The sequence below is a fragment of the Staurois parvus genome, unplaced genomic scaffold (genome assembly GCF_062004578.1).
Source record: "Staurois parvus isolate SC_StPar_1 unplaced genomic scaffold, SC_StPar_1.0 ptg000603l, whole genome shotgun sequence".
Taxonomy (NCBI): domain Eukaryota; kingdom Metazoa; phylum Chordata; class Amphibia; order Anura; family Ranidae; genus Staurois; species Staurois parvus.
Window position 1 is genome coordinate 45,413 of NW_028318399.1, and position 23,292 is coordinate 68,704.

A 23,292-nucleotide genomic window follows, 5' to 3' on the forward strand; every position below is an offset into this window, starting at 1 on the left:
CACAGAAACGTTACTCAGGGACACAGAATTGTTAATGAGGGCCACAGAACCGTTACTTAGGGCCACAGAAACGTTACTTAGGGCCACAGAATTGTTACTCAGGGACAGACACAGAATTGTTACTGAGGGACACAGAATTGTTACTGAGGGCCACAGAACCGTTACTTAGGGCCACAGAAACGTTACTCAGGGACACAGAATTGTTACTGAGGGCCACAGAACTGTTACTTAGGGCCACAGAAACGTTACTTAGGGCCACAGAATTGTTACTCAGGGACAGACACAGAATTGTTACTGAGGGACACAGAATTGTTACTGAGGGCCACAGAACCGTTACTTAGGGCCACAGAAACGTTACTCAGGGACACAGAATTGTTACTGAGGGCAACAGAACCATTACTTAGGGCCACAGAAACGTTACTTAGGGCCACAGAATTGTTACTCAGGGACAGACACAGAATTGTTACTGAGGGACACAGAATTGTTACTGAGGGCAACAGAACCGTTACTTAGGGCCACAGAAACGTTACTCAGGGACACAGAATTGTTACTGAGGGCCACAGAACCGTTACTTAGGGCCACAGAAACGTTACTTAGGGCCACAGAATTGTTACTCAGGGACAGACACAGAATTGTTACTGAGGGCCACAGAACCGTTACTTAGGGCCACAGAAACGTTACTCAGGGACACAGAATTGTTACTGAGGGCCACAGAACCGTTACTTAGGGCCACAGAATTGTTACTCAGGGACAGACACAGAATTGTTACTGAGGGACACAGAATTGTTACTGAGGGACACAGAACCGTTACTTAGGGCCACAGAAACGTTACTCAGGGACACAGAATTGTTACTGAGGGCCACAGAACCGTTACTTAGGGCCACAGAAACGTTACTTAGGGCCACAGAATTGTTACTCAGGGACAGACACAGAATTGTTACTGAGGGACACAGAATTGTTACTGAGGGCCACAGAACCGTTACTTAGGGCCACAGAAACGTTACTCAGGGACACAGAATTGTTACTGAGGGCCACAGAACCGTTACTTAGGGCCACAGAAACATTACTTAGGGCCACAGAATTGTTACTCAGGGACAGACACAGAATTGTTACTGAGGGACACAGAATTGTTACTGAGGGCCACAGAACCGTTACTTAGGGCCACAGAAACGTTACTCAGGGACACAGAATTGTTAATGAGGGCCACAGAACCGTTACTTAGGGCCACAGAAACGTTACTTAGGGCCACAGAATTGTTACTCAGGGACAGACACAGAATTGTTACTGAGGGCCACAGAATTGTTACTGAGGGCCACAGAACCGTTACTTAGGGCCACAGAAACGTTACTCAGGGACACAGAATTGTTACTGAGGGCCACAGAACTGTTACTTAGGGCCACAGAAACGTTACTTAGGGCCACAGAATTGTTACTCAGGGACAGACACAGAATTGTTACTGAGGGACACAGAATTGTTACTGAGGGCCACAGAACCGTTACTTAGGGCCACAGAAACGTTACTCAGGGACACAGAATTGTTACTGAGGGCAACAGAACCGTTACTTAGGGCCACAGAAACGTTACTTAGGGCCACAGAATTGTTACTCAGGGACAGACACAGAATTGTTACTGAGGGACACAGAATTGTTACTGAGGGCAACAGAACCGTTACTTAGGGCCACAGAAACGTTACTCAGGGACACAGAATTGTTACTGAGGGCCACAGAACCGTTACTTAGGGCCACAGAAACGTTACTTAGGGCCACAGAATTGTTACTCAGGGACAGACACAGAATTGTTACTGAGGGCCACAGAACCGTTACTTAGGGCCACAGAAACGTTACTCAGGGACACAGAATTGTTACTGAGGGCCACAGAACCGTTACTTAGGGCCACAGAATTGTTACTCAGGGACAGACACAGAATTGTTACTAAGGGACACAGAATTGTTACTGAGGGCCACAGAACCGTTACTAAGGGCCACAGAAACGTTACTCAGGGACACAGAATTGTTACTGAGGGCCACAGAACCGTTACTTAGGGCCACAGAAACGTTACTTAGGGCCACAGAATTGTTACTCAGGGACAGACACAGAATTGTTACTGAGGGACACAGAATTGTTGCTGAGGGCCACAGAACCGTTACTTAGGGCCACAGAAACGTTACTCAGGGACACAGAATTGTTACTGAGGGCCACAGAACCGTTACTTAGGGCCACAGAAACGTTACTTAGGGCCACAGAATTGTTACTCAGGGACAGACACAGAATTCTTACTGAGGGACACAGAATTGTTACTGAGGGCCACAGAACCGTTACTTAGGGCCACAGAAACGTTACTCAGGGACACAGAATTGTTACTGAGGGCCACAGAACCGTTACTTAGGGCCACAGAAACGTTACTTAGGGCCACAAAATTGTTACTCAGGGACAGACACAGAATTGTTACTGAGGGACACAGAATTGTTACTGAGGGCCACAGAACCGTTACTTAGGGCCACAGAAACGTTACTCAGGGACACAGAATTGTTACTGAGGGCCACAGAACCGTTACTTAGGGCCACAGAAACATTACTTAGGGACACAGAATTGTTACTCAGGGACAGACACAGAATTGTTACTGAGGGACACAGAATTGTTACTGAGGGCCACAGAACCGTTACTTAGGGCCACAGAAACGTTACTCAGGGACACAGAATTGTTACTGAGGGCCACAGAAACGTTACTTAGGGCCACAGAATTGTTACTCAGGGACAGACACAGAATTGTTACTGAGGGCCACAGAACCGTTACTTAGGGCCACAGAAACGTTACTCAGGGACACAGAATTGTTACTGAGGGCCACAGAACCGTTACTTAGTGCCACAGAAACGTTACTTAGAGCCACAGAATTGTTACTCAGGGACAGACACAGAATTGTTACTCCGGGACACAGAGATGTTACTGAGGGCCACAGAACCGTTACTTAGGGCCACAGAATTGTTACTCAGTGACAGACACAGAATTGTTACTCAGGGACACAGAATTGTTACTGAGGGACACAGAATTGTTACTTAGGGCCACAGAAACGTTACTCGGACACAGAATTGTTACTGAGGGCCACAGAACCGTTACTTAGGGCCACAGAAACTTTACTTAGGGACACAGAATTGTTACTCAGGGACAGACACAGAATTGTTACTGAGGGACACAGAATTGTTACTGAGGGCCACAGAACCGTTACTTAGGGCCACAGAAACGTTACTCGGACACAGAATTGTTACTGAGGGCCACAGAACCGTTACTTAGGGCCACAGAAATGTTACTTAGGGACACAGAATTGTTACTCAGGGACAGACACAGAATTGTTACTCAGGGACACAGAATTGTTACTCAGGGACACAGAACCGTTACTTAGGGCCACAGAAACGTTACTCAGACACAGAATTGTTACTGAGGGCCACAGAACCGTTACTTCGGGCCACAGAAACGTTACTTAGGGACACAGAATTGTTACTCAGGGACAGACACAGAATTGTTACTCAGGGCCACAGAATTGTTACTGAGGGCCACAGAATTGTTACTCAGGGACAGACACAGAATTGTTACTGAGGGACACAGAATTGTTACTGAGGGACACAGAACCGTTACTTAGGGCCACAGAAACGTTACTCAGGGACACAGAATTGTTACTGAGGGCCACAGAACCGTTACTTAGGGCCACAGAAACGTTACTTAGGGACACAGAATTGTTACTCAGGGACAGACACAGAATTGTTACTGAGGGACACAGAATTGTTACTGAGGGCAACAGAACCGTTACTTAGGGCCACAGAAACGTTACTCGGACACAGAATTGTTACTGAGGGCCACAGAACCGTTACTTAGGGCCACAGAAACTTTACTTAGGGACACAGAATTGTTACTCAGGGACAGACACAGAATTGTTACTGAGGGACACAGAATTGTTACTTAGGGACACAGAATTGTTACTGAGGGCCACAGAACCGTTACTTAGGGCCACAGAAACGTTACTCGGACACAGAATTGTTACTGAGGGACACAGAATTGTTACTCAGGGCCACAGAATTGTTACTCAGGGACAGACACAGAATTGTTACTCAGGGACACAGAATTGTTACTCAGGGACACAGAATCGTTGAATTAAAGAGTATGTCAGACAACATGCAGAGGAGTGGCAGAGGAGGCAATGTTTTAGGAGCGAGCAGACGTGGCAGCAGAGGAAGGGGTCGAGGCAGCACTAGTCGCAGCCAGAGGCCAGTGCTCCTGGTGTCATTCAGCGGTCGTGTCTCCACCGACAACCCTGCCGTCATCGATTGGTTGGCTCGGTCGTCTTCCTCTTCCCAGGTCACCTCTGACACCTACAGCCAACGGTCGGTGGGTACGTCAGACACAACCGTTAGTTGGCATGGCCCGGGAGCAAGCCCACTGAAATCACGTGTCCTCTACCTGCCCCTGTCCTTTGCTGTTCCCTCACCAAGCGAAGTATCGCATGCTGTGGGCTCAGCCCCACTGTACAGTGAGGACGAGCTAACAGAGGGCGGTCAGGAACGGGGGGAGACATCCACCTTTTCAGCAGCCAGGCGAAGAAGTACTGGCGAGGAGAGTGGCTCAGTAGCCGGTCTAGAGACAGGTCTGTCTCCTGACCCAGACGCAGCCGAGGGGGCTAGTAGTGAGGCGGAGACCCTACTTGATGATGAGGAGGTTGATCGCACTTGGCAGCCTCGTCGTCATCAGGCAATTTCTTCCGCAACATCAGGAGAAGAGGGTGCCAGCTTGGCAGCGAGCGAAACAGTCGGTGGGTTGCCCAGGAGGCAGCAGGGTCGCAGCAGTGTCAGTGGAGCCAAACGGCCACAGAGTAGAGCACCAGCTCCACTGCAGCCTACCACCACGGCCAGTAGTGGTGCCGGTGTGCACGGAGGAAGTAGCAGTCAGCCAGTGAGGAGTAGCGGGGGCAAAGTTTCCTACTCGGCGATGTGGCAATTTTTCGTCAAGCCGCCCGAGGAAGTAAACGTAGCCGTATGTCGACTATGTGACCAGAAAGTCAAGCGTGGCCAGGGGGCCCATGTTGGGACTACAGCGTTGCGTCAGCATATGCAGCGTCGCCATTTGGTGGCCTGGGAAAACCGTGATAAAGATACGGCGGTTCTGCCTGCCCCAGCCCCCGCTCCATCACCCGCTCCGTTACTTGCTCCATCACCCGACGTCAATCGCCCTCTATCAGCCAGTCAAGGCTCCAACACCTCTGCTGAGGGGAGTTGTCGCTCGTTGGCATCTTCCGCTCGTTCAGATGCTCCTTCTCCTGCTACTCCTCTTCTCGGATTCCGTCAGCAGTCTTTCTTGGAATCCGTTTCCAAGAGACAACAGTTTGCGAGCACGCACCCGACGGTGCAAAAGCTGAACGTCCTCCTGTCCAAGTTGCTGGTGCTGCAGTCCCTCCCTTTCCAAGTGGTGGACTCAGCACCTTTCCGAGAAATGATGGCTTGTGCCGCGCCGCGGTGGAGAGTGCCAAGCCGGCATTTCTTCACCAAAAAGGCAGTGCCAGCCCTGCATTCACATGTAGAAGAGATGGTGGGCCAGTCTTTGAGCATGTCGGTCTCTGCCAAAGTGCACGGCAGCGCCGACGTGTGGAGCTGTAACTACGGTCAGGGACAGTACATGTCATTTACGGCCCACTGGGTGAACGTGGTGCCGGCACAGCCGCACCAGCAACTTGGACAGGTCACGACGCTTTTGCCTCCACGTTTGCACGTCCTTGGTCCAGCAAAGATGTCCGCCTCTACCACCTCTTCTTCCGCCGTGTCCTCAGCCGCCACCCCCGTGCCAAGTCCCATTACCCGACCGGCATATCACATGTGCAGGGCGCAATGGTGTCATGCTGTGCTGCACCTGGTATGCCTTGGCGAACGTAGTCACACAGGGGAGGAACTTCTGAGTGTAATGAACAGAGAAATCGACAGATGGCTGTCTCCGCGCAAACTGAAAATCGGAACCATGTTGACCGACAACGGAAAGAACATGGTGTCTGCTCTGCGTCAAGGAAGGTTGTGCCATGCGCCATGCATGGCTCACGTGTTCAATCTGGTTGTCAAGCGGTTCCTAAAATCCACCATCCCACTGCAAGACATCCTTAAAATGTCACGTAAACTTTGCATGCATTTCAGCCATTCCTACAGCGCAAAGCACACCCTCATTGAGCTGCAGCGGCAGAACGGAATTCCACAGCATCGCCTGATCTGCGACGTTGCAACAAGGTGGAATTCAACCCTACACATGTTAGACCGCCTTTACGAGCAGCGAAAGGCCATCACCGATTTCCTGATGTTACAAGCGGATAAAGGTACTCCCCTGTGTAACTTAGATGTCAGCCATTGGCAGCTCATGCGTGACACCTGCCGCTTGCTCAGGCCCTTTGAGGAGGCCACGCTATTCGTGAGTCGGCAGGACTATGGGATGAACGACGTCATTCCTCTGTTGCACGTCCTGGAACAAATGCTGTTAACAATGGCTGGTCAGGGTGCGGTAGACGTGGCGCACAGATCTCAACGCCACATGACCCCTGTGGGGGCAGGACAGGAAGAAGAGGAGGAGGTAGAGGAGGACATTTGTGCTCAGGAATTATTGAGTGAAATGGGTGGTTTTTCCACTCAGCGGACAGGAGTGGAGGAGCAGGAGCATCTGGTAGAGGAGGAGGAGGAGGAGACAGAGGACCCAGACGCACCGTGGCAGTATGCTGTGGAGATGGAGGCAGGGAGTCCCTCGCATTCCTTGGCACAAATGACCCATAGCATGCTCGGTTGCTTGCGTAGCGACAGCCGAATAATAACCATCAGACAGAGGGATGACTTTTGGCTGTCCACCTTGTTGGACCCTCGCTACCGTTCCAAAATGGTGGCCTTTTTCACACCTTCTGAGAGGGAGGCCAAAATAACGTACTATAAAAACCACCTATGTAGTCAGTTGGTCTCTGCCTTTCTGCGCCAACGTCCATCCTCAGACACTGTGGGCCCTGTGCGCTCGCGTTCCGCTGCCATGGCAGCAGGGGAGGGGTGGGGTGGTAGGAGCAGTGGCAGCTCCACCAGCAGCGGCTGCCTCAGTCTGCAGTCTATGATGAGTAGCTTTCTTCACCAGCGCAGTGAGGAAACTACTAACCAGCCGCAGCAGCAGCAGCAGCAGCAGCATCAGGTGGACCTGGAGAAGGAGCTCAAACAACAGGCTTGGGCCTACTTGGACAGCACCCTGCCAACCGAGGTAGACAATCCCCTTGACTACTGGGCAACGAAACTTGACCTTTGGCCCCAACTAGCTGAATTTGCCCTTGAAAGGCTGTCATGCCCGGCCAGTAGCGTGGCATCGGAGCGCGTGTTTAGTGCGGCAGGAGGTATTGTAACTCCGCGGAGGACACGACTGTCCACCCAAAGTGTGGAGAGACTCACGTTTGTGAAAATGAATCAGGCGTGGATTAGTCTGGATTTCAAACCACCAGTTCCTGACACAACTGACTAAATCCGCCATGAATCATGCCCCTGCCATGTGCCACTTTCAGGTCTCCTCACACTGCTGCTGGGTTCCATTTTGTCATAGGGTGCTGGCAGATTACGGGCCTCCCATAGCTGCTGCCAGGCCCCTAATCTGCCATGGGCCCCTGTACCGCCTCCTCACGCTGCTGCAAGGTCCACAGTGTCTCATGGGTCCCTGTACCGCCTCCCATTGCTGCTGCCAGGCCCCTAATCTGCCATGGGCCCCCGTACCGCCTCCTCATGCTGCTGCCAGGTCCACAGTGTGTCATGCCATGTGCCACTTTCAGGTCTCCTCACACTGCTGCTGGGTTCCATTTTGTCATAGAATGCTGGCAGATTACGGGCCTCACATTGCTGCGGCCAGGCCCGTAATCTGCCATGGGCCCCTGTACCGCCTCCTCACGCTGCTGCAAGGTCCTCAGTGTGTCATGCCATGTGCCACTTTCAGGTCTCCTCACACTGCTGGTGTGTTTCATTTTGTCATAGGGTGCTGGCAGATTACGGGCCTCCCATAGCTGCTGCCAGGCCCCTAATCTGCCATGGGCCCCTGTACCGCCTCCTCACGCTGCTGCAAGGTCCACAGTGTGTCATGCCATGTGCCACTTTCAGGTCTCCTCACACTGCTGGTGTGTTTCATTTTGTCATAGGATGCTGGCAGATTACGTGCCTCACATTGCTGCGGCCAGGCCCCTAATCTGCCATGGGCCCCTGTACCGCCTCCTCACGCTGCTGCCAGGTCCACAGTGTGTCATGGGTCCCTGTACCGCCTCCCATTGCTGCTGTCTCCAACGCCACACTCTGCCATGTGCCACTATCAGGTCTCCTCACACTGCTGCTGGGTTCCATTTTGTCATAGGAAGCTGGCAGATTACGGGCCTCACATTGCTGCGGCCAGGCCCAGAATCTGCCATGGGCCCCTGTACCGCCTCCTCACGCTGCTGCAAGGTCCACAGTGTGTCATGCCATGTGCCACTTTCAGGTCTCCTCACACTGCTGGTGTGTTTCATTTTGTCATAGGATGCTGGCAGATTACGGGCCTCACATTGCTGCGGCAAGGCCCCTAATCTGCCATGGGCCCCTGTACCGCCTCCTCACGCTGCTGCCAGGTCCACAGTGTGTCATGGGTCCCTTTACCGCCTCCCATTGCTGCTATCTCCAACGCCACACTCTGCCATGTGCCACTATCAGGTCTCCTCACACTGCTGCTGGGTTCCATTTTGTCATAGGATGCTGGCAGATTACGGGCCTCACATTGCTGCTGCCAGGCCCCAAATCTGCCATGGGCCCCTGTACCGCCTCCTCATGCTGCTGCTAGGTCCACAGTGTGTCATGGGTCCCTGTACGGCCTCCCATTGCTGCTGTTTCCATCGCCACACTCTGCCATGTGCCACTTTCAGGTCTCCTCACACTCCTGCTGGTTTCCATTTTGTCATAGGTTGCTGGCAGATTACAGGCCTCCCATAGGTGCTGCCAGGCTCCAAACCTGCCATGGGCACCCGTACCGCCTGGTCACGCTGCTGCTGGGTCCACAGTGTGACATGGGTCCCTGTACCGCCTCCCATTGCTCCCACTCTGCCATGTGCCACTTTCAGGTCTCCTCACACTCCTGCTGGTTTCCATTTTGTCATAGGTTGTGGGCAGATTACAGGCCTCCCATAGGTGCTGCCAGGCCCCAAATCTGCCATGGGCCCCCGTACCGCCTGGTCACGCTGCTGCTGGGTCCACAGTGTGTCATGGGTCCCTGTACGGCCTCCCATTGCTGCTGTTTCCATCGCCACACTCTGCCATGTGCCACTTTCAGGTCTCCTCACACTCCTGCTGGTTTCCATTTTGTCATAGGTTGCTGGCAGATTACAGGCCTCCCATAGGTGCTGCCAGGCCCCAAACCTGCCATGGGCCCCCGTACCGCCTTGTCACGCTGCTGCTGGGTCCACAGTGTGACATGGGTCCCTGTACCGCCTCCCATTGCTCCCACTCTGCCATGTGCCACTTTCAGGTCTCCTCACACTCCTGCTGGTTTCCATTTTGTCATAGGTTGCTGGCAGATTACAGGCCTCCCATAGGTGCTGCCAGGCCCCAAATCTGCCATGAGACCCCGGACCGCCTCGTCACGCTGCTGCTGGGTCCACAGTGTGTCATGGGTCCCTGTACGGCCTCCCATTGCTGCTGTTTCCATCGCCACACTCTGCCATGTGCCACTTTCAGGTCTCCTCACACTCCTGCTGGTTTCCATTTTGTCATAGGTTGCTGGCAGATTACAGGCCTCCCATAGGTGCTGCCAGGCCCCAAATCTGCCATGGGCCCCCGGACCGCCTCGTCACGCTGCTGCTGGGTCCACAGTGTGTCATGGGTCCCTGTACCGCCTCCCATTGCTGCTGTTTCCATCGCCACACTCTGCCATGTGCCACTTTTAGGTCTCCTCACACTCCTGCTGGTTTCCATTTTGTCATAGGTTGCTGGCAGATTACAGGCCTCCCATAGGTGCTGCCAGGACCCAAATCTGCCATGGGCCCCCGGACCGCCTGGTCACGCTGCTGCTGGGTCCACAGTGTGTCATGGGTCCCTGTACGGCCTCCCATTGCTGCTGTTTCCATCGCCACACTCTGCCATGTGCCACTTTCAGGTCTCTTCACACTCCTGCTGGTTTCCATTTTGTCATAGGTTGCTGGCAGATTACAGGCCTCCCATAGGTGCTGCCAGGCCCCAAATCTGCCATGGGCCCCCGGACCGCCTCGTCACGCTGCTGCTGGGTCCACAGTGTGTCATGGGTCCCTGTACGGCCTCCCATTGCTGCTGTTTCCATCGCCACACTCTGCCATGTGCCACTTTCAGGTCTCCTCACACTCCTGCTGGTTTCCATTTTGTCATAGGTTGCTGGCAGATTACAGGCCTCCCATAGGTGCTGCCAGGCCCCAAATCTGCCATGGGCCCCCGTACCACCTCGTCACGCTGCTGCTGGGTCCACAGTGTGTCATGGGTCCCTGTACGGCCTCCCATTGCTGCTGTTTCCATCGCCACACTCTGCCATGTGCCACTTTCAGGTCTCCTCACACTCCTGCTGGTTTCCATTTTGTCATAGGTTGCTGGCAGATTACAGGCCTCCCATAGGTGCTGCCAGGCCCCAAATCTGCCATGGGCCCCCGGAACGCCTGGTCACGCTGCTGCTGGGTCCACAGTGTGTCATGGGTCCCTGTACGGCCTCCCATTGCTGCTGTTTCCATCGCCACACTCTGCCATGTGCCACTTTCAGGTCTCCTCACACTCCTGCTGGTTTCCATTTTGTCATAGGTTGCTGGCAGATTACAGGCCTCCCATAGGTGCTGCCAGGCCCCAAATCTGCCATGGGCCCCCGGACCGCCTCGTCACGCTGCTGCTGGGTCCACAGTGTGTCATGGGTCCCTGTACGGCCTCCCATTGCTGCTGTTTCCATCGCCACACTCTGCCATGTGCCACTTTCAGGTCTCCTCACACTCCTGCTGGTTTCCATTTTGTCATAGGTTGCTGGCAGATTACAGGCCTCCCATAGGTGCTGCCAGGCCCCAAATCTGCCATGGGCCCCCGGACCGCCTCGTCACGCTGCTGCTGGGTCCACAGTGTGTCATGGGTCCCTGTACGGCCTCCCATTGCTGCTGTTTCCATCGCCACACTCTGCCATGTGCCACTTTCAGGTCTCCTCACACTCCTGCTGGTTTCCATTTTGTCATAGGTTGCTGGCAGATTACAGGCCTCCCATAGGTGCTGCCAGGCCCCAAATCTGCCATGGGCCCCCGGACCGCCTCGTCACGCTGCTGCTGGGTCCACAGTGTGTCATGGGTCCCTGTACCGCCTCCCATTGCTCCCACTCTGCCATGTGCCACTTTCAGGTCTCCTCACACTCCTGCTGGTTTCCATTTTGTCATAGGTTCCTGGCAGATTACAGGCCTCCCATAGGTGCTGCCAGGCCCCAAATCTGCCATGGGCCCCCGTACCGCCTCGTCACGCTGCTGCTGGGTCCACAGTGTGTCATGGGTCACTGTACCGCCTCCCATTGCTGCTGTTTCCATCGCCACACTCTGCCATGTGCCACTTTCAGGTCTCCTCACACTCCTGCTGGTTTCCATTTTGTCATAGGTTGCTGGCAGATTACAGGCCTCCCATAGGTGCTGCCAGGCCCCAAATCTGCCATGGGCCCCCGTACCGCCTCGTCACGCTGCTGCTGGGTCCACAGTGTGTCATGGGTCCCTGTACCGCCTCCCATTGCTCCCACTCTGCCATGTGCCACTTTCAGGTCTCCTCACACTCCTGCTGGTTTCCATTTTGTCATAGGTTGCTGGCAGATTACAGGCCTCCCATAGGTGCTGCCAGGCCCCAAATCTGCCATGGGCCCCCGGAACGCCTGGTCACGCTGCTGCTGGGTCCACAGTGTGTCATGGGTCCCTGTACCGCCTCCCATTGCTGCTGTTTCCATTGCCACACTCTGCCATGTGCCACTTTCAGGTCTCCTCACACTCCTGATGGTTTCCATTTTGTCATAGGTTGCTGGCAGATTACAGGCCTCCCATAGGTGCTGCCAGGCCCCAAATCTGCCATGGGCCCCCGGACCGCCTCGTCACGCTGCTGCTGGGTCCACAGTGTGTCATGGGTCCCTGTACCGCCTCCCATTGCTCCCACTCTGCCATGTGCCACTTTCAGGTCTCCTCACACTCCTGCTGGTTTCCATTTTGTCATAGGTTGCTGGCAGATTACAGGCCTCCCATAGGTGCTGCCAGGCCCCAAATCTGCCATGGGCCCCCGGACCGCCTCGTCACGCTGCTGCTAGGTCCACAGTGTGTCATGGGTCCCTGTACGGCCTCCCATTGCTGCTGTTTCCATCGCCACACTCTGCCATGTGCCACTTTCAGGTCTCCTCACACTCCTGCTGGTTTCCATTTTGTCATAGGTTGCTGGCAGATTACAGGCCTCCCATAGGTGCTGCCAGGCCCCAAATCTGCCATGGGCCCCCAGACCACCTCGTCACGCTGCTGCTGGGTCCACAGTGTGTCATGGGTCCCTGTACGGCCTCCCATTGCTGCTGTTTCCATCGCCACACTCTGCCATGTGCCACTTTCAGGTCTCCTCACACTCCTGCTGGTTTCCATTTTGTCATAGGTTGCTGGCAGATTACAGGCCTCCCATAGGTGCTGCCAGGCCCCAAATCTGCCATGGGCCCCCAGACCACCTCGTCACGCTGCTGCTGGGTCCACAGTGTGTCATGGGTCCCTGTACGGCCTCCCATTGCTGCTGTTTCCATCGCCACACTCTGCCATGTGCCACTTTCAGGTCTCCTCACACTCCTGCTGGTTTCCATTTTGTCATAGGTTGCTGGCAGATTACAGGCCTCCCATAGGTGCTGCCAGGCCCCAAATCTGCCATGGGCCCCCGGACCGCCTCGTCACGCTGCTGCTGGGTCCACAGTTTGTCATGGGTCCCTGTACCGCCTCCCATTGCTGCTGTTTCCATCGCCACACTCTGCCATGTGCCACTTTCAGGTCTCCTCACACTCCTGCTGGTTTCCATTTTGTCATAGGTTGCTGGCAGATTACAGGCCTCCCATAGGTGCTGCCAGGCCCCAAATCTGCCATGGGCCCCCGGACCGCCTCGTCACGCTGCTGCTAGGTCCACAGTGTGTCATGGGTCCCTGTACGGCCTCCCATTGCTGCTGTTTCCATCGCCACACTCTGCCATGTGCCACTTTCAGGTCTCCTCACACTCCTGCTGGTTTCCATTTTGTCATAGGTTGCTGGCAGATTACAGGCCTCCCATAGGTGCTGCCAGGCCCCAAATCTGCCATGGGCCCCCGGACCGCCTCGTCACGCTGCTGCTGGGTCCACAGTGTGTCATGGGTCCCTGTACCGCCTCCCATTGCTCCCACTCTGCCATGTGCCACTTTCAGGTCTCCTCACACTCCTGCTGGTTTCCATTTTGTCATAGGTTGCTGGCAGATTACAGGCCTCCCATAGGTGCTGCCAGGCCCCAAATCTGCCATGGGCCCCCGGAACGCCTGGTCACGCTGCTGCTGGGTCCACAGTGTGTCATGGGTCCCTGTACCACCTCCCATTGCTGCTGTTTCCATCGCCACACTCTGCCATGTGCCACTTTCAGGTCTCCTCACACTCCTGCTGGTTTCCATTTTGTCATAGGTTGCTGGCAGATTACAGGCCTCCCATAGGTGCTGCCAGGCCCCAAATCTGCCATGGGCCCCCGGACCGCCTCGTCACGCTGCTGCTGGGTCCACAGTGTGTCATGGGTCCCTGTACCGCCTCCCATTGCTCCCACTCTGCCATGTGCCACTTTCAGGTCTCCTCACACTCCTGCTGGTTTCCATTTTGTCATAGGTTGCTGGCAGATTACAGGCCTCCCATAGGTGCTGCCAGGCCCCAAATCTGCCATGGGCCCCCGGACCGCCTCGTCACGCTGCTGCTAGGTCCACAGTGTGTCATGGGTCCCTGTACGGCCTCCCATTGCTGCTGTTTCCATCGCCACACTCTGCCATGTGCCACTTTCAGGTCTCCTCACACTCCTGCTGGTTTCCATTTTGTCATAGGTTGCTGGCAGATTACAGGCCTCCCATAGGTGCTGCCAGGCCCCAAATCTGCCATGGGCCCCCAGACCACCTCGTCACGCTGCTGCTGGGTCCACAGTGTGTCATGGGTCCCTGTACGGCCTCCCATTGCTGCTGTTTCCATCGCCACACTCTGCCATGTGCCACTTTCAGGTCTCCTCACACTCCTGCTGGTTTCCATTTTGTCATAGGTTGCTGGCAGATTACAGGCCTCCCATAGGTGCTGCCAGGCCCCAAATCTGCCATGGGCCCCCGGACCGCCTCGTCACGCTGCTGCTGGGTCCACAGTGTGTCATGGGTCCCTGTACCGCCTCCCATTGCTGCTGTTTCCATCGCCACACTCTGCCATGTGCCACTTTCAGGTCTCCTCACACTCCTGCTGGTTTCCATTTTGTCATAGGTTGCTGGCAGATTACAGGCCTCCCATAGGTGCTGCCAGGCCCCAAATCTGCCATGGGCCCCCGTACTGCCTCGTCACGCTGCTGCTAGGTCCACAGTGTGTCATGGGTCCCTGTACGGCCTCCCATTGCTGCTGTTTCCATCGCCACACTCTGCCATGTGCCACTTTCAGGTCTCCTCACACTCCTGCTGGTTTCCATTTTGTCATAGGTTGCTGGCAGATTACAGGCCTCCCATAGGTGCTGCCAGGCCCCAAATCTGCCATGGGCCCCCGGACCGCCTCGTCACGCTGCTGCTGGGTCCACAGTGTGTCATGGGTCCCTGTACCGCCTCCCATTGCTCCCACTCTGCCATGTGCCACTTTCAGGTCTCCTCACACTCCTGCTGGTTTCCATTTTGTCATAGGTTGCTGGCAGATTACAGGCCTCCCATAGGTGCTGCCAGGCCCCAAATCTGCCATGGGCCCCCGGACCGCCTCGTCACGCTGCTGCTGGGTCCACAGTGTGTCATGGGTCCCTGTACCGCCTCCCATTGCTCCCACTCTGCCATGTGCCACTTTCAGGTCTCCTCACACTCCTGCTGGTTTCCATTTTGTCATAGGTTGCTGGCAGATTACAGGCCTCCCATAGGTGCTGCCAGGCCCCAAATCTGCCATGGGCCCCCGTACCGCCTCGTCACGCTGCTGCTGGGTCCACAGTGTGTCATGGGTCCCTGTACCGCCTCCCATTGCTGCTGTTTCCATCGCCACACTCTGCCATGTGCCACTTTCAGGTCTCCTCACACTCCTGCTGGTTTCCATTTTGTCATAGGTTGCTGGCAGATTACAGGCCTCCCATAGGTGCTGCCAGGCCCCAAATCTGCCATGGGCCCCCGGACCGCCTCGTCACGCTGCTGCTGGGTCCACAGTGTGTCATGGGTCCCTGTACCGCCTCCCATTGCTCCCACTCTGCCATGTGCCACTTTCAGGTCTCCTCACACTCCTGCTGGTTTCCATTTTGTCATAGCTTGCTGGCAGATTACAGGCCTCCCATAGGTGCTGCCAGGCCCCAAATCTGCCATGGGCCCCCGGACCGCCTCGTCACGCTGCTGCTGGGTCCACAGTGTGTCATGGGTCCCTGTACCGCCTCCCATTGCTCCCACTCTGCCATGTGCCACTTTCAGGTCTCCTCACACTCCTGCTGGTTTCCATTTTGTCATAGGGTGCTGTATGGCCTCCCATTGCTGCTGCCTCCACCGCCACACTGTGGCTCCAAACACTGGTTTTGGCCCCGTGACTGGCCAAATGAGTGAAGTGTGCGGTGATTCTAAGATCGACGGCACTCACCTGCATGTCATACTGACTGACAGTATTATTTCTCTTCCCCAGCAGACTCCAAGGGCATTTAAATTAAAGGTACAGTGTTCTGCACTAATATAAAGTCTCTCTGAAGCCTAGAAACACCCTTTTTTAAGTTAAATTCACAGCGAATATATTCGACTCGAATCAAATTTTTTCCACGAATTCGCCGAATCAGTCGAATCGAATTTTTGAATACTTCGCTCATCTCTAGTCAGGAGCTTGTAGCGCTCCTGTTCATGTCAGCTGCTGGTCTCATTCCAGCATCCTGGTTTTGGGTATGATGCATTCTCCCTGTTTGTCCATCCACCTGCAAGGTGATTGCTGTGGCCAGTGTCTGGGTGGAGACCAAACCTGATTTAAGCCAGCCAAGCCTACAGTCTCATGCTTGTGATAGCGCTGGTTACACATGCTCAATCTCCCTGTTTGTCTGTCCTGCTCTGCTGTCTGGATTCCCTCACTGATGACTCAGATTGGATATCGACTATTCTATGAACTCTGCCCGCCTTTTGACCTGGACTGCCATTGAACTACTCTGCCTGTCCGCCAACTGCAAGTACCTGTTTGCTGTGCTCATTTCACGCCTGCCCCGATGTGGTGGCTAGGCACGTTACCCTTGGGTATAAGACCTTGAAAAAGGGGGGATTGCTACTCTTAAGAGCTGTAATTCCTAAACCCTTCCTCCAATTTTGATGTACATACCCTCAAATTAAACCTGAGAGTACACACTTTCACCCATATCCATTAGGGAACTAGAGCTTGAATATGTTTTGGTAAATACCTGAAAAAACTAAAATTTTGTCTGTGTCCAAATATATACTATATGGACCTAACTGTATGGGGGTTCTGCTAGAGGGGCAGGAACAACAGGTCACATCCCGTAAAGAAGGGGCCCACAGCTAGGGAACTAGGGAATAAATTATCCCCGTACTACATGCCCCCCTACTTTAATAAAGGCATGTCCTCAGCATAATATACTGCAGTGCACAGTCTCTCCCTCTGAAGCCTCAGTGGCTGAGCTCCGGGAGGTAGAGATTGCACGCTGTGCCTGGGAAGTCTTTGTGCTGCCATGCTCAATATTTTCTGTGTCAGGAGCAAATTTGAACTGTCATTTGTGGTCCCATTGACTGGTGGACTGTTTTCACCTGACTCTGACAGATTTAGGTGTCACCAAATGTAACCTGCTATATGATATAGGACCAGTCTTTGCCCAGCCTAGTGACTCTATTTAAGCTGTGCTCAGATCAGCCATTCTTGTCCGAGCAACATTTATCAATGCCAACCCATCTGCACCATCAGGAGTTCTGGAGAAGACCCAGTTTTCTCTGGATCAGCATCATGATTTCCTATGGTGTTGTCAGGCCAGTCGCCAGCATCATAACAACCAATGATGATCTAGGGCAGGATGCATTGTGTCATTCATTGCTATGGTGTTGGTGGCTTGTCCGCCTGGCCTGCACCATGGCAAATCAAGATGCTGATCCAGGGCAGGCAGTAAGCAGGGCCAAACCCAAAATTCAGGAGAAATTCCATCTCCAGACCTGCTCTGCCTCCTGCACTCTGCCATGCTGCTGAAGCCATAAGGTCGGGCTCAGAGGTGAAGAGGAGACTGTGTGTTTGGAAGGGCCTGTGATGGGGGAGCTGTGTAATTGGGAGCTCTGTGATTGGGGGACTGCATGATTGTGGGGCTCTGTGATGGGGCAACTGTGACTGGGGGAACTCTGATGTGTGGAGAGGACTCTATCAAGAGGGATCTGTCATGGAGGAACTCTGATGTGTTGAGGGGTCTTCACAAACAGTGGGGACTCTGATGTGATGGGAAGGGGACCTCTGATGTGGTGGGAGGGGGACCTCTGATGTGATGGTGGGCTTCTAATGTGAAGTTAACATCACTGAGGTGGTTGTGTACATCATCCCAGGCTCAGGTTTCCCATTGATAAGAAAATTGTATTTTTTTTTACATTTTAGACTGGGGTGTCTGAAGAGTGTATAGTGTGCTGCAACTTAAAAGGGGTTGGGAAACGCTGCGTTACACTTCGCTCCTCAGTGAACGCAGTTGTAGTCAGGGTAGGCTTTTTCTGGCTGTGTTTGGCAGGACCAAGCAAGCTATCTGGGATCTGCCAACTACAACTGGAGGAAGCGTATCCTGACCATGGCTGGGATCACCCAGGAGTGGAGTCTAAGGAGTAGGCAGGCTTCTTCAGAGCTCCTGATGGTAGAGATTGGTTGGCTGCTACCTGCTCCCAGGTCTTAACCAGCTAAAGCAAAGTAAGAGAGAAACTCCGACAGGGTTCCATGAATGATGAGAGATGGATCAGTATTGCATACCTCCCAACTTTACAACTTGAGAATGAGGGACACTTTATGGAGATGGTGACCTGCTGTGGGCTAAGCATACAGTGGCAAAAAGTGGGTGTGGCCAAACCTAACAGTGGGAGTGGACTAAGGGGCATGGGTAAACAAAGTCCGGTCTTCCTTGTACCTACAAAATATGCTTTGATCTCTGTGCCAAAAGCGAGGGTCTCACAGAGACATATAAACCTCAGAAAAATCACTTAAAAAACCTTCCAGTACATATGGCTCTGAACACACTGAAGGCTGAGGCTATCCTAAGGAGGAACTTCATTAACAGTCAGGAACTGCTTAGCAACCGGAAACTGTTGAGGCAATGAAGACTTTGGAGAGAAGTATGTAATGTACAATATAGTGTATATACTGGAGGAGTCTCTCAGGGTGCAGGGGTCAGGAGTATACAGCGCACAGGGTGAGAGTCAGGGTTAGGAATACATACCACAGAGTGCAGGGGTCCAGGGTGTGTGATGTAATGTGTTCAAGTATCAGGAGTATGTAATGCACGGAATGCAGGGGACAGGAATATGTAATGCAGGGAATGCAACGATCAGGAATATGTAATGCACAGAATGCTGTACTTAGTGCCAGGTTTAGGAGTACATGACACTCAGAGAGCAGGGTTCAAGTGTATGTAATGCACGGAATGCAGGGTTCAAGTGTATGTAATGCACTGAATGCAAGTATCAGGAGTATGTAATGCACTGAATGCAAGTATCAGGAGTATGTAATGCACAGAATGCAAGTATCAAGAGTATGTAATGCACTGAATGCAAGTATCAGGAGTATGTAACGTAAAGAGTGCTGTAGTCAGTGCCAGGTTTAGGAATACATGATACTCAGAGAGCAGGGGACAGGAGTATGTAATGCACAGACTGCAGGGGACAGGAGTATGTAATGCACAGACTGCAGGGGACAGGAGTATGTAATGCACAGAATGCAGGGTTCAGGAGTGTGCAAAGCATAGTAGGAGTCAGGAGTACAAAACAAAAGAGTATAGGAGTGTAATGCACAGTGTTGGGGTCAGGAGAGTGTAAAATTCTCCCTGCATGCAAAACTCTCCCATGCTTTACCTGTTCAGAAAAAATACACCTCCCCCCCCCCCGAAAACAAATTCAGCACTAATATGCACACTTACCCCTTCCAGTGCAATCTTTGCTCCCCAAAATGTCCCACCTCCCAGCACAAATTCTCTTCCTTCCTCCCAAAACAAATCCTATCCCCCCCTCCAAACCCCCCAAGCACAATCTCCCATTCCACATCTCAACACACATCTTCTTCCCATCCCCCCAAATTATCTTCAAATCCATATGCCCCCAGCACAGATCCCCCCCCCCCCCCATTACCGATCCCAGAACAAATCCCCCTCCAACCCCTCCTCCCAGCACAAATTCTTTTTCCTTTTAGCACAAATACCCCACCCCAAATTCCCCTTCCAGCACAAATCAGCATAAATTGTCCACTCCATCCTACCCCCTCCTCAAATCACACCTCTCAACATAAAATCCCTAAATCTACCCCCCAAATCATTCCTCTCAGCATAAACCCTCTTACTCCACCCATCGTCACTCCTCCCAGCATAATGACACTGAACCTTGGGGTACCCCACTAATAACAGTGAACCTTGGAGTACACCTCTAATGACACTGAACCTTGGAGTACCAAACTAATAACACTGAACCTTGGAGTACACCACTAAGAACACTGAACCTTGGGGTACACCACTAAGAACACTGAACCTTGGAGTACACCACTAAGAACACTGAACCTTGGGGTACACCACTAATGGCACTGAACCTTGGGGTACCCCACTAATGACACTGAACCTTGGGGTACCCCTCTAATGACACTGAACCTTGGGGCACACCTCTAAGAACACTGAACCTTGGAGTACACCACCAATAACACTGAACCTTGGGGCACACCTCTAAGAACACTGCACCTTGGGGTACACCTCTAATAACACTGAACCTTGGAGTACACCTCTAAGAACACTGAACCTTGGGGTACCCCACTAATAACACTGAACCTTGGGGTACACCACTAATAACACTGAACCTTGGGGTACCCCACTAATAACACTGAACCTTGGGGTACACCACTAATAACACTGAACCTTGGAGTACACCACTAATGACACTGAACCTTGGGGTACCCCACTAATAACACTGAACCTTGGGGTACACCACTAATAACACTGAACCTTGGGGTACACCACTAATAACACTGAACCTTGGGGTACACCACTAATAACACTGAACCTTGGGGCACACCTCTAAGAACACTGAACCTTGGGGCACACCTCTAAGAACACTGAACCTTGGGGTACACCACTAATGACACTGAACCTTGGGGCACACCTCTAATGACACTGAACCTTGGGGTACCCCACTAATAACACTGAACCTTGGGGTACACCACTAATAACACTGAACCTTGGGGCACACCTCTAAGAACACTGAACCTTGGGGCACACCTCTAAGAACACTGAACCTTGGGGTACACCACTAATAACACTGAACCTTGGGGTACACCACTAATAACACTGAACCTTGGGGCACACCTCTAAGAACACTGAACCTTGGGGTACACCACTAATAACACTGAACCTTGGGGTACACCTCTAAGAACACTGAACCTTGGAGTACACCTCTAATAACACTGAACCTTGGGGCACACCACTAATGACACTGAACCTTGGGGTACCCCACTAATAACACTGAACCTTGGGGTATATCACTAAAAACACTGATTATCAGTACAGCCACAAAAGTGTCCAACAGTGCTGCCCATCAGTGCTGCCAATCTGTGCTCCGCAGTGCTGGCTATTAGTGCCCATCATTGCTGCCTATCAGTGCCCATAAGTGTCCATCAGTGCCTCCTCATCAATGCCCACCAGTGCCGCCCCATCACTGCCCATCAGTGCTGCCTATCAATGCCCATCAGTGAAGGAGATATATTACCTGTTTGCAAAAGTCTTCATTTATAATGCAGCAAAAAATAAAACCCCCCAGTGGTGTTTAACTACCATCAAAAGAAAGTTCTATTTGTGTGAAAAAAATTATAAAAATGTCATTTGGGTACAATGTTGCATGATGGCGCAATTGTCATTAAAAGTGCGACAACGCTGAAAGCTGAAAATTGGCCTGGACAGGAAGGGGGTGACAGTGACCGGTAGGCGAGGGGCTAAACTACCAGCCTGTGGTTTAGTAAGGAAGAGAAAAGGAAAGAAAGGAAAAGAAATGGAAAAGAGAGAACAGGAAAGGAAAAGAAAAGAGAAGAAAAGAAAAGAAAGCAGAAGGGAAAAAGAAAGAAAGAAAAGAAAAGAAAAAAAGGAAAAAGGAAAGAAAGGGAAAAAGGGGGAAAGGAAAGAAAAGAAAACAAGAAAGGAGAAGAAAAGAGAAAATGAAGGAAAAGGAAAGAAAGAAAAAAAAAGGAAAGGAAAAGAAATTGAAAAAAGAAAGAAAAGGAAATAAAGGAAAATTAAAAAGTAAGGAAAACAAAAGTGAAGAAAAGAAAAAGGAAGAGGAAAGGAAAGAAAGAAAAAGAAAAGGAAGAAAGGAAAGGAAAGAAAGGAAGAGAAAACAGAAGGGAAAAAGAAAGAAAAAAAGGAAAGAAAGGGAGAAAAGGGGAAAGGAAATAAAAGAAAAAAAGAGAAAGGAGAAGAAAAGGGAAAATGAAAGAAAAGGAAAAAAAGGGGAAAAAATAAAAGAAAATGGAAAAGGAAATAAAGCAAAAGAAAAGGAAAAGGAAAATGGAAAAGGAAAGAAAAGAAAAGAAAAAAGAAAGGAAAGTAAAAGAAAAATAAAGGGAGAAAAAAAAGGAAAGGAGGGGAAAGGAAAAGAACTAAGAAAAAAAAGGGAAGTGGAGGAGGGGAGGGGAGAGGAGAGGAGGACAGGAGAGGAGAGGGGGGTAGAGGGGAGAGGAGAAAAGAGGAGAGAAGAGGGGAAGGGAGGGGAGGACAGGAGAGGAGAGGGGAAGGGAAGGGAGGAGAGGAGAGGTGAGGAGAGGGGAAGAGAAGGGAGGAGAGGAGAGGTGAGGAGAGGGGAAGAGAAGGGAGGAGAGGAGAGGGGAAGGGAGGAGAGGAGAGGAAAGGGGAGAGGAGGAGAGGGGAAGGGAGGAGAGGAGAAGAGCTGAGGAGAGGGGAAGGGAGGAGAGGAGAGGAGAAGAGCTGAGGAGAAGGGAAAGGAGGAGAGGAGAGGAGAAGAGCTGAGGAAAGGGGAAGGGAGGAGAGAGGAGGAGGAGAGGAGAGGAGAAGAGAGGGGAGGAGACGGGAAGGGAGGATAGGAGAGGAGAAGAGCTGAGGAGAGGGGAAGGGAGGAGAGGAGGAGGAGAGGAGAAGGGAGCATTCTATCCCTGCTTCCTGAATAAATATGTAGGAGTTTGTAATGTAAAATTTTGAAAACAATAAAGTTACAAAGTGATCAATAATAATAGGAATGAAGAATTCCGTAAATCAAATCTACTGGAAGATGTTTCAATTGATTAATGATTTGTATCAATGTTACTGAATAAATGTAATCAATAAACAGGTCAATCAATCAGAACCGCGGATTCACTGGACACCAACATCACAACCTCTCATTATCCGGGATATAAAATGTTACAATTCTCACATTGCACCCAAATATAGAGAGAAGCCGTCTTTCCTCCAACAATGTGACTAATAAAGAGTCGGTTCTGTTATGTTGTATATAGTCTGGAGGTGTCTTCACCGGCCATGAATCTCCCATGATTCCCCCTACAATGCCCCCTGATTATACCAACATGTAGTCCTACCTGTCCCTGGAGCACCAGCCATGGTCTCTGCGTTGTGTCTGCCTCCTCCAGTCCTGGCTCCCCTCTTATATACTCCTCATCTTCTTTCACTTTCCTCCTCTACAAATATCAATGGGAAGATCCCACACCTCCCTCTCCTTAGAGGAGACTCCCCGCTCACACCTCTCTCCATAAATATTGAGCACAAAGAGTACAACACAAACACTGCAATCACTCAGAGTCGTTATTCCATGATTGGCTCAGGGTGGCTCCAGGCACATATGTTTAGCTGGCGGGGCTGTCCTGATGTTGGGGTTATCAGTCAGGGAGCCAAGTCCTATGTCCAAAATTA

General features: G+C 52.2%; 1 protein-coding gene across 1 annotated transcript in view; it reads right to left on the reverse strand.

Moving 5' to 3' along the window:
- The window catches only part of LOC149449814 (uncharacterized), a 29,066-nt gene extending 6,055 nt beyond the window's left edge, over positions 1-23,011 (reverse strand). The window contains exon 1 of the mRNA XM_089692731.1: positions 22,962-23,011. Within this exon, the coding sequence (XP_089548857.1) occupies positions 22,962-22,983 (22 nt within the window). The 5' untranslated portion in view covers positions 22,984-23,011. The remainder of the gene's footprint in view (positions 1-22,961) is intronic.
- Between the last annotated feature and the right edge of the window lie 281 nt (positions 23,012-23,292).